The 12,478-nt window shown below is 37.0% G+C and overlaps 1 protein-coding gene across 1 annotated transcript in view; it reads left to right on the top strand.

The window, feature by feature from the left end:
- Nucleotides 1-263: 263 nt before the first annotated feature.
- pnpla8 (patatin-like phospholipase domain containing 8) overlaps nucleotides 264-12,478 on the top strand; it is a 91,387-nt gene continuing 79,172 nt past the window's right edge. The window contains 2 exon segments of the mRNA XM_028811096.2: nucleotides 264-1,403; nucleotides 11,723-11,872. Of these exon segments, the coding sequence (XP_028666929.1) occupies nucleotides 612-1,403; nucleotides 11,723-11,872 (942 nt within the window). The 5' untranslated portion in view covers nucleotides 264-611.

Genomic DNA, 12,478 nt, shown 5'->3' with positions numbered 1-12,478 from the left:
AAAATAACTTCATATAATTTCCCTTAATGAATCAATTAATCTGTCAAATAATAAAAATAGCTTAAAAATCCATATTATTCTATCATGTTTATTGGCCAAATGTAATCCTAAATCCTATATAAAGCAATAGAATAATCATTGTTTAGATTTTTAAGTTAATTTTATTTATTTTTTTTATAGGATATTGTTGAAGACAGGAGTGATATCTGTACAGTGAAGAGAATAAAATGGTGATGCTGAAACAGCATATCTTCAGTACTTAAAGGATTTTCATCGTCTTGGGAAATGACTTTAATTTTAGATATATATTCATACATCGTGTGCAAGGCAAAGAATTTCTGGCTAAACAAAAGTCAAAGCAACTTGCTTTCACAGTGTTCAAAGTCAATCGAATACTATCTAACACGAATCTGTCCAATAGCATTTATGTTTATGCAACTCATTACTCTAAAGGCAGCTTTTACAAATTAATAGCAAATCCATGCCCAAAAAGGAAATGTGTAAAGTATTTTCTTAGAAGGTCCTGCCACCGACACAAGTTTGGATCATGTGGTAATGTTTCTCAGTTCAGCACCACTTTTCTTCATGGATTAACTGGACTAAGCTGTCGCATGTCGCGAATCAGAAACACATTTGATTCTGTTACCAAGGCAGTCAGTGGCAGCCATACTGAACTGCTTAACAAAATAGTGCGTTTGAAACCAAATGCACTTGTAGTGGAAAAGCCATCTGATTCTCAAGCTGAAATCAAGGAATTGAACAAATGTGTTTCTTTGAATACAAATGATGATAACTGTGAAAAGAGTGCAGATGTAAAACCCTTGTTGGAAAATGGGACCTCTAGCTCTGCTTCAAAAACTATAGCAGCCAGCACCTTTCAGAAGAAATTGGAGAGCAGTCCAGCTTCTAAAGACACAAAAACAGATCTTTTCCACCCTAGCTACCTTTCTACTAATTTTGGAGAAACATATAATTTTTTATCTAATCATATTAATGGTTATTTTACAAGGAAAACTGGAATGGAGGAAGAAAAGAATGAGAAACAAAATGACAGCAAGTGTGTGCAATCTGAAACCAGTCATATAGCCAGAAATGTTGTGGATGGGGCAGCAACAGAAACCGAGGTTCCTGAGTCTACCTCCTCTTTTGGGACTTCCATTCCACCGAAGAAAAAAATTGCTCAGTTTCTTTTATATCCGTCCAATAGTGTTCAGGCATTTGTTGATAATTATCTTGGTACATTTGTACCAAAATTTCGTCACGATACAAAAGATATAGCAGAAATAAAAGACAAATCTTCAGCAGATGTTGAAGTTGTTTCAAAAAAAGGAGATCTTTCAAATGGCAAAGACCCCAAGAGTGCTGAGGAAAAAGCCAAACGACTCTCACTACAGCGGGAAAAGGTATGCTATTCACAAAACAAATTGCATTTATAATATAATTTTAATGGTTTTTGAAAGTAGTTGTGGTTTCCATGGCAGCAAGGTATAGTAATAGTTAGCACCACATGGTTCTTGATTAAGTTCCCAGCATGGAATCAGGCTGCATTTATGTGCTCCCATGTGTCTGTAGGGTTTCTCTTCTTTTACCTCCTTTACCTTTTGTGAGTTTGTAGGCTCTAATTTTGTACTGTTTCAGTGAGTATGGTGAAGAAAGTATGCCCTTTTACGACCTTGTGTTCCTTCAAGGTTTGGCTTCTCTCTTGCATTACATGTTGCCGGAATGACTGGTTTTGGAAAATAATTGGATGATAGTTATTGCCATTGCTGCCATAATGGATATACCTTATCCTGATATCCATGCATTATGTATCACATTTATTTTTTATCTATTTCATCATAGTACATTGAACATATTGTAGGTATAGTACATAGCACATTTTGAAAATGATAATTAAATGTCTGATTATTCATAGTACAGATGCAGAAAATAAGCCACGTCCTTGAATAATTTACAGTATGATGGTTTGCCTGCTTGGTTAACAATAAGTTCATTCATTAGAGTGTTTAGTCTACAGGATATACAAGTTGATGCATTCCTTGCATTTGTTCCTGGCTCCAAGGGCATGTGTTTTTCCCAAAGACATACAGCTTACTTTCTTTGAGGCATGCACATCATCTAAATAGTAATTCATTAAAACAATATATATTTAAATGGAGGGCGGCATGGTGGCGCAGTGGTATTGCTGCTGCCTCACAGTAAGGAGACCCGGGTTCGCTTCCCGGGTCCTCCCTGCGTGGAGCTTGCATGTTCTCCCAGTGTCTGCGTGGGTTTCCTCTGGGTGCGCAAGTTTCCTCCCACAGTCCAAACACATGCAGATTAGGTGCATTGGCAATTCTAAATTGTCCCTAGTGTGTGCTTGGTGTGTGGGTGGGTGTGTGTGTGTGTGTGTCTTGCGGTGGGTTGGTGCCCTGCCCCGGATTGGTTCCTGCCTTGCACCCTGTGTTGGCTGGGATTGGCGCCGGCGGGCCCTCGTGGCCCTGTGTTCGGATTCAGCGGGTTGGAAAATGGATAGATGGATGGCAGTTTATTTATGCTCCACTAATAATATCACTTATGTCTGACTGGCATGTGATGTTTTCTTGCTTTGTCCATTTTATGTGTCCCTTTTATTGAGTTTAATTGAATTTATCTGTGTAACATTAACTCTTGTTTTGAGTTCCGCATGGTATACACTATTGCAAAGATTATATAGTTAGATTAAAAAATAGAAAATGCCACACAAACAGAATGTTGAAAGTTTAAAGAACTTTGCAGTATATACTTAGAAACCTACATATACTTACATTTTTCTTTTAATACATCATTTTAAATGAATAAATAATCTAGTCCCAGATTCAGACTGTCCTAGCTCAACTCACCCTCAAACTGATTATGGGCACACTGCAGTACCTCATGGCACAGGTCAGTGATGACTATTCCAGCAGACTAGCACAAGGTTGACAACTGGTCCATCACTGTTGGTGACACATTTGCTGGGAGGTATAACCATAGAACATCAACAGCAGAAACAGAATGGTTTAGACTTAGTAATCCTCAGTCTTATCAATTAATTAATTAATATTAAGTTCCAAACAGGAAGAGAGTTGGCTTTAAAAGGAGTACCCTGCACAAAAGAAAAGAACCTTCTTTTGTGATTTAAATCATGAGAGCAGTGGAGCATCTCTAATGTTGGAAGGTAGATCATTGCTGAGTTTTCAACCACCTTTAGTTAAAGACCTCATCTGGATCAGGTTTATTTATCTTACAAAATTTAGACATGTCTCCATGTTGGTAGAGTGCTGTGTACTTTAAAATAAAGGCATTAATAAGTTCTGTAAGGTAAGTTGGAGGGGAAAAGTGGAAAGCCATCTGATCCTCTAGCTGGAATCAGGGAATTGAACAAATGTGTTTCTTTGAATACAAAAGATAACTGTGAAAAGAGTGCAGATGTAAAACCCTTGTTGGAAAATGGGACCTGTAGCTCTGCTTCAAAAACTATAGCAGCCACTTACATAACTTTATGTTGAAAAGTGCATTTTAAACTTTTAAGTAATCAGGTCATCTTAATATGAACAATCAACAATCTGTATTAACAAGAAATCACCTTAATTTTGCAATATTTCTTAGGATGAGACATCATTTTTAAAGTATGTATAAATGTGATAGCTAAATATTAAATCTTTGTTAAAGGTAATGCCTACAGTTTGATTTGATTCAGCCAAACTATAGTTCATATCTTTCACATTAAGAGTTGTGGTCAGCAGTGTTCTCTTTAATTTCTGGGACGCTTCCCCAACTAGTGATTTAGTTCATTAATGCTAATTGTTTAGGATTTGTAAAATTAATTTCTGCAGAAATTAGTATTTTCTTGCATACCAATGTTTCCCAAAGAATTTCTGTTGGAACAGTCTGGGAAATTCTGAAAACAGCTTTAGGAGAATAAATGATGTTGTATGTTTCATCTATATCTATCCATCTATATATAAAAAATATTAATGGCTGTCTGTCACTGAAAAACTTGCAAACCGTTGAGTGTTGAACCTTGACCTTGGTCTTAATCAAGTGCTTATGGCATGATACACGTAACACGACCCATGAATTGGAGGTCCTCAGCCATGTAATTGGGCTTCTGTGTCTTTTTATGGCAAGCGGTGGCATAGCCATGTGTGGCTGACAAGATAAAAACAGTGGCTCAGGTATACTGCATTGCTGACAGGAAAATAATTGTAGTGACAACTACTTACAGTAAAACACGTTGCTAAATCTGACCGATTTGTTTTCATTGGAAACACATGTCATACACTCCAAGTGCAACAGACACTGATACATGACCAAAGAATTGGAGGTGCAGTAAAGAATTGGAGGTGCAGTCTACGTCCACCCTGTAATTGGGCTTTGGGTCCTTCTTATGGCACAGGCCAGTTGATCGTTTTCATTGCAAATACAATCATGCACACTGTTGGGTTATTAAGGAGGTGGTGGCACCCTCACTAGAGTGATCTGGCATGCTGTGTTTTGTAAGAAGTCATGAACCACTTTTCTTTGAAGGCCAGAGGTCTAAGTGTTTCTTGGTGTAAAAATAATCTGCAGAATAGGATGACATTGAGCTGATTACCACAGTTACTTTAACTGATTAGAAGTATGCCAGATTGCCTAACAAGATGCTGTATATTAAAAAAAAAACAAAAAAAAAAAACAGCACTTCATTGTTAAATTACACCATGTACATTATGAACACAGAGTAAAGGACAACTAAATTTTAGCACAACAAATACTTAAACAGAAAGTTTGGAATGCTATTATAGAGATCAGCATTGCAGAGGAGAATAGATAGACAGATACTGTACTTTATTAATCCCAAGGGGAAATTCACATACTCCAGCAGCAGCATACTGATACAAAAAACAATATTAAATTAAAGAGTAATTAAAATACAGGTAAAAACAGACAATAACTTTGAATGATGTTAACGTTTACCCAAGGTGGAATGGAAGAGTCGCATAGTTTGGGGGAGGAACAATCTCCTCAGTCTGTCCGTGGAGCAGGACAGTGACAGCAGTCTGTTGCTGAAGCTGCTCCTCTGTCTGGAGATGACACTGTTTAGTGGATGCAGTGAATTCTCCATGATTGACAGTAGCCTGCTGAGCGCCCATCTCTCTGCCACGGATGTCAAACTGTCCAGCTCCATGCCTACAATAGAGCCTGCTTTTCTCACCAGTTTGTCCAGGCGTGAGGCGTCCTTCTTCTTAATGCTGCCTCCCCAGCACACCACCGCGTAGAAGAGAGTGATCAGTGTAGCATATAGATGATGGCATCCTCCGCTCCCACCTTCTCCTGGTATGCGAACTGCAGAGGGTCGAGGGCGTTCATCACATGTGACGTCAGAGCGACAGGCCGGAAGTCGTTCAGCTCACTAGGACGTGATACCTTTGGGACTGGGGTGATACAAGATGTTTTCCAAAGCCTCGGGACTCTCCCCTGTTCCAGGCTCAGGTTGAAGATTCGCTGTAGAGGACTCCCCAGCTCCAGCGCACAGACCTTCAGCAGTCATGGCGATACTCCATCTGAACCCGCTGTTTTGCTGGCACAAAGTCTCCTCAGCTCTCTGCTTACCTGCGCTGCTGTAATTGTGGGTGGGGATGTCTCTCCTATGCTGGTATCAGCAGAAGGATGGGTGGAGGGTGCAGTACTCCAAGGTGAGAGTGGGTTAGGGTGGTCAAACCTGTTAAAGAAGTTGTTCATTTGGTTTGCTCTCTTCACGTCTCTCTCGATGGTGGCACCCTGCTTCGAGCTGCAGCCAGTGATGATCTTCATCCCATCCCAACTTCATGCTGTTATTCTGCAACTTCTGCTCCAGCTTTCTCCTGTACTGCTCCTTCGCCACCCTGAGCTGGACTCTGAGTTCCTTCTGCACGCGCTTGAGCTCATGCTGATCACTGCCTTTAAAAGCCCTTTTCTTCTAGTTCAAAAGGCCCTTGATGTCACTTGTAATCAATGGCTTGTTGTTAGCATAGCAGCTTACTGTTCTTACTGGAACTACAATGTCCATTCAGAAGTTGATGTAGTCAGTAGTGCAGTCAACAACTTCCTCAATGTTCTCACTATGTGATCCCTGCAGGATATCCCAGTCCGTAGTTCCAAAGCAGTCCCTCAGAGCCTGCTCTGCCTCAGGGGACCACTTCCTGAATGAGCGTATGGTTGTAGGTAGCTCCCTCACTCTTGGTTTGTAGTGAGGCTGAAGCAGAACCAGGTTATGATCTGCTTTCCCAAGCGCAGGCAGCGGAGAGGCGCTGTATGCATCTTTAACGTTTGAATACAGTAAGTCAATAGTTTTATTTCCCCGGGTGTTACAGTCCACATACTGGGAGAAGGCAGGTAATGTTTTGTCCAGCGTCACATGGTTAAAATCTCCAGCGATTAGCACATGCACCTCAGGGTGCTGCGTTTGTAACTTAGCATCACAGAATGGATGATGTCACTCGCTATCTCCACGTCCGCCCAAGGAGAGATGTATGCAATAATAACAATGACGTGTCCAAACTCTCTGGGTAAGTAATAGGGACCCAGACTTATGGCCAACAGTGCGATGTCCCTTCAGCAAGTGGAGATTTTGACGTTTACATGTCCAGAGTTACACCACCTTGTATTGACATAGAGAGCTAGACCTCCTCCTTTGTGCTTCCCGCAGGTACTTGCGTCTCTGTCCGCTCTAACTGTGCTAAACCCGGGTAGCTCCACGTTAGCATCTGGGATGGTGGTAGTTAGCCACGTTTCGCAAAAGCACAACAAACTGCATTCTCTGTAGGTTCTGACATTTTTCACCAGCGCAGCCAGTTCGTCGATCTTATTTGATACTGAGTTCACATTTCCCAGGATCACTCTAGGCACCGAAGGCTTAAAACGCCACTTTCTCGCAAGCCACTTCATTTTTAGCTTAGTGCCGGCTCTGCTGCCACGATACCGCCTTCTTACCTCGTCGGGTAAATAGGGAACCACACCGACACTGGCATTTGTTCTCAGCGCTTGAAGTTGACTACTTGAATAGACGAGTCTCGGTGTGTAAAAATCCATGTCCATGAATAAAAAATACACAAAGAATTAACTAAGAAGTAATTAACATTTTTAAAAAATGTCTTTATATTCGTTACATTTTAATCATGATGAGGCTCAAACCAAAGGCTTCTTTGATAAAATAGAAGATCCACAACTCAGTGTTCTCCATATAGGAGAGCTTGGTAAATCTCTGAAATTCAAGATACCATAAACACATTGCAAAGTGGGAAACCTGCAGGTCCACAAAGCTGTCCAGTGGAATTTTATAAAAAGTTTTCAACTCTGTCATTAACATTATTGTTAGCAATATTTACTGAAGACTGATAAAATACAATTCTAGTTCTGTAGCTAAACTTGCTGCACAGTAGATCATATATAGGCTATTTTCATTCCTGAATAATATCATTATTCTTATTTTTTGAAGATCAAGATCAAAGAGAATCCATTAAAGGCAGACAGTATGTACTCTTCAGTGCTTGTTTAATGTAAAATAATCTCCTGCAGAATCTAAATCTACAGAGGTTTTACTATCTTTGGATGCAGAAAAAGCCCTTGACGGAATTAAATTGGGATATCTATTTAACATATTAAATAGATGTTAACCATATGTGTTGGTTTGACCATAATATATATACATTGATTAAATATCTTAGTCTAGAAACAACAGTCCATGTAAATAATGCGAGCAGGAACCAGACAAGGGTGTTCATTATCACCAATGCTTTTTGCAATTGTTTTTTAAACCTTAGGTATTCATCTCTGAAACAAGTCAGTGATTTTAAAAAGACCTTGAATAGGAAATATCTCTTTATTCTAATGATATTATGCTTTACATTTCAGACCCACTGCCTTTATCATCAGCAATACATTTACTGATATGCTGTCTGAAATGAAGTAATTATTACAAAACAAAACCATACAATTCTAGATAGCAATATGATATATATGGCCCATCTTACTTTAGCTGGGAGAATCTGCATCATCTAAATGAATACCCCACTAAAGATCCTAGTTCTCTTTCAGATTACCCTTATATAAATAAATACAGTATGTCAATAAGTCTTTTTTTAGAAATGTAGCATCATTAATCTGGAATTTAAAAAGTGCTGTACATTAAAAATGTGTCTCTAAAGAGATCTATATTTGAAGGCCCAGCCTAACATTTAATTATGTATCCAGACTACAAATATTTCTACATTTAAACATTGGAAAGTGTTAGAAGTCTAAAAAAACCAACACATCCATGATTAACCATATAAAGAAAATATTCAATGGAAATGGGAAATTCATCTTTTGATGAATAAAGTCTCAAAAAGGAATTGAGTTCAACCTTTCTATTTCAATATGCATCCAGCATGCTAAACTTAAAGTTGCCTAAAGTTGTCTGCATTGTTCCCAGGACAAGACTGAACATGTGAAACATCCATTCATCAAGTGGTCTGGCCACATTGTTAAGTCATTTGCTTTTGCCCTAATTGTGTCTGTTTTGTGTAGCCTTGGATTTAAAATCACTCATTACGGCTTGATTACTTACAGTTGCAGTAAAGCCAAATTGGATAAAATTGTGCTGTGAAAAAATTGGTTGTAATATGCTGTACCATGCTGCTTGTATGAAAATTTTCAGTATTTTGCTCAACTGAGAATCTTAATCCACCTTCTTTGAATCAGATGAAAAGTAATGTATCTAATCTCAAATTGGAAAACTAAAATTGTCATTATTAACATCAATTTATAATTTATTCAGAATTTGTTAAGAACTCATTAATGTAATTCTGAAGTAAGAATGAATCTCAATCCACCTTCTTTGAATCAGATAGAAAGTAAACGTTGTATGTAATCTCAAATTGGAAAACTAAAATTGTCATTATTAAGATCAATTTATAATATATTCAGAATTTGTTAAGAACTCATTAATGTAATTCTGTAGTAAGAATGCCAGCTTGTGATGTACTATAGGCCTGTTTTGACAAATAAATCTGCCTTTGGTGAGAGTTGAGGGCAGATGATGAACATTTTATTGTACTTGCATTGTTATGTTATTTTCATTTGAGTGAGTTTTGTTTTTTTAAATGTTTTATTTCTTAAAAAAATAAGTAAAGATGAAATAATTTTTGAGAGGCTTTGTGCACAATAAACCTTGTGTGCAAAACTTGTAATTGTATATGAAATATGCATATTATCATGACAAATAAGTTATTTAGTCCAAAAATAATTATAAGATTGTGAAAAAATTGTTTTCTTTATCTGCTTTAGCAATTATTATGCCACATCTTTTTTCAAAGCTTATGTTTTGTTCTGTTATATAAAATGCAAAAAAAGGACTGCTTCAGTAGGTTACTGACTTGAAGTTCCAAAGTTCAGTTTCACCAGCTAGAGTTCAGACTACATAAACACAATTTACAACAGTTGCTCTCTGTAAATTTGGGCAGCTGCTTACTTTAGAATACAAAATTGTCAATTATGTTATTAGTTAAGTATTAACTTTAAAATGCACAATTAGCAGCCCATGTTTAGCAGTTTTGCTAACAATACAAATGAATCACTATGTGAGTCAAAGGCATTGTTAGTAAGTACAATTTTTTGGGCTGTTCTTTCGTACATATGTTATTATTCAACTTTAAATGCCCAGCAATGAGTTAACATGCTGTATCTATGCTTATTGATATTTTCTCCGGCAGTAGGGTTCTCACAGAATTTGTACCAAGAGTCAGTTTAAATTGACTGTCAGACTGTGAGGTGAAAATTTTGGTAATTGTAAAACATGTGCTCAATATAGTGAAAGAATATTAGTTGTCAGTATTGATATACCATTTGCAGAACTACCTACTGGTGCTCCTTCATTGTTGGATTAAGCTAGGTTTGGTTGTGGATGGATGGATGGATAAATTAATTGTTTAAATGTAAAGTAAAATGATTTAATTATCAAAGTAGATATCTTAGCTTACAGTTAAGAGAATCATTCAATATTATTTATTTTAGATTTGCTAAACACTAAATCTGGAGCCATAACTTTATGTAACAGTTTGGCCATGAACAAAACAGGGAACCACTATAAGAAAATCACAGTGAATACTCAATACTTTTTTCATCATCATGTTAGCATTATTTTCACTTTTACTTATCCTGATGAGGATCTCTGCAGCAGCACACTGAGCTGGGCAGCACAGGCCACCCACGCTTAAAAAATGATGTTCCTAGGCTACTTGAGAGATATAATTCCCTCTTTTCTTCAAGTGGGCTGAGCCTTGTATATACCTCCTGTGGAATGCACACATGAGGTATTCTGACTACATGCCTGACCACCATAAATAGCTCTTCTTGATCTGAAAAAAGCAACTGTTCTACTCCAAGGATCCCCTGTATTGCTGATATCCTCACACTGTGATGGAAAGTGAGTCTAGCAATTCTGTGCAGAAAAATAATTTTGACCCTTTATAGGAGCTATCCATTTCCTTTAGTTACTAGCCATGAGCTTGCTACCATATGTAAGGATGGAGATATAGACTGTTTTGTTAATTGAAAGCTTTGCCTGCTGAATTATGCAGTACTTAACTCAAAAAATGGTTGGGTAAGTCACATATAAATATAAAAATCTACTTTGTAGTAATGGCTGGGGGAAAAATTTTAATATCATGATTTCATGTAGAATGATGAATAAAAGTTAATAGACGCCAATAGTCACAGGTGTTGCATAAGGGCAAGCAATGTGAAAATTGTCCAAGGGATAAAGAAAATTGCAATGTTTTGCTACTTGCCATGCTGCTGACAGCATTATTTATCCAGTCATATGTTCAAAATGCAAAACACATACTTTTTTGCTGAAATATTGTTAAATATATAATTCTGAAAAATGTCCATTCCCATCATAAATAGAAAAGTAAAGCCTCATGGGATTACCTTTTTTAACTGATGATCTGCCTCTCCCCCTCATTTGGTGGTCAAGAGTTCTGTCTTCCATCATTTTTTGAGTAAAGTATTCCTTTAACTTCTGCCTCACTACCATGGTACAGTGCAATGTCAGAGAAACTGCTGCCACTGCACTTATTTGTTGGTGTCAGAAGTATGCAAATAATGCTACATTTTGTTTTACTAGTTATTATTTTTACTTTTATATTAGTGAAATAATTTTTTCACCATTTTCTTAGAATATTTCTTAATATGCGCTGACATTTTTTATGTCAAGTTGCTATAATGTTACATAGTGGTTAGACAAGCAATGTGCAACTCCCAACAGGAGTGCAGAGTCAATAGATTGAAATTATTGCTATTGCAAAGCAGCATTTTCCCTGTGTCCTATCTATATAGGATTCTGTAACATGTGCTAGTTGTAGTGTTTCTATGCTATCTAGAATCTTATTATCCTGACCTTCATTACTCAGCACTGCACTATTGCATAACAAGCCTTTAGTCTAAGTTTTATTTGCCTTGGATAACCATCAGTTTGGAATTGTTACTCAGTGTTTATTTCTCAGTAAATGAAAATGGTAAAAAGGGAAATTATTAGAATAGAAAAAGAAGCTTGTACAGTGTTGTTGCCAAAATACTGAAAAGTTATACTGCATTAAGAAATGTATGAATATTGGGCCTGTATAATGCACTCTTGAATTGAGGTCTTTGTTCTACAGTAATTGTATAGCTTTAAACTTTCAAAAGTCATGAGAATGTCATTTGTTTATATTTTATTTAGATTATTGCAAGAGTGAGTGTGGATAACAGAACAAGAGCATTAGTTCAAGCACTAAAGAGGACATCAGATATTCAAGTCTACATCAACAGGGTGGAAGAGCTAAGTTATCATCTTTTGGAGTTTTCTGAAACTAGAGGTGTAGCAGTAAAGGCAAGTATCAATCATTTATGTATTTGATCTTTTGAGCATAACTTCAACACATGCAATATGAAGAGGGAGTTGTCAGATTATCTTCTAATATATTTTGAGTACCACAGGTGTATAAGATGCATCAAGCAATCATTGATTATTAAGCAATAGATGTTTAGCTTCATGAAATCCAATTCGATTTTGTGATATTATGGAATGGAGCATTCTCTTCTCTCTTCTCTTAGCTAAAGTGTTAAGCAGGATCTTAATGGCATTATCCAGTAGAGCAATCTGTCTGTATACCCCGAGGGTCTTTATTCTTCTTTGAAGACAGATGCTTGCAATACGTTTTTTTGATAAAATTTTGCCAACTTTAGTTTCTACAAACATTAACATAGCTAACATTATAATGGTAAATTAACCAGGTTGCTTTTAAAAATTTTCTGTTGAGCACTCTTCTAGACCTGTGGCTTTTTTCCTTTCTTAGTGAATTTTGGCATCTTAGTTTATCCAGCTTTGGTTCGAGTGATATATTTATTGTACTGCAACAGTTGCATTTTATCAAAGAGTTAATTGACATAAACTTGTCCTTTATTATTCTATGACCAGAATTATTACGTAGTGGTG

The sequence above is a fragment of the Erpetoichthys calabaricus genome, chromosome 1 (assembly GCF_900747795.2).
Source record: "Erpetoichthys calabaricus chromosome 1, fErpCal1.3, whole genome shotgun sequence".
NCBI classification, from domain to species: Eukaryota; Metazoa; Chordata; class Cladistia; order Polypteriformes; family Polypteridae; genus Erpetoichthys; species Erpetoichthys calabaricus.
The sequence above is the reverse complement of the archived record's forward strand: the minus strand, read 5'-3'. Positions and strand labels throughout refer to the sequence as shown.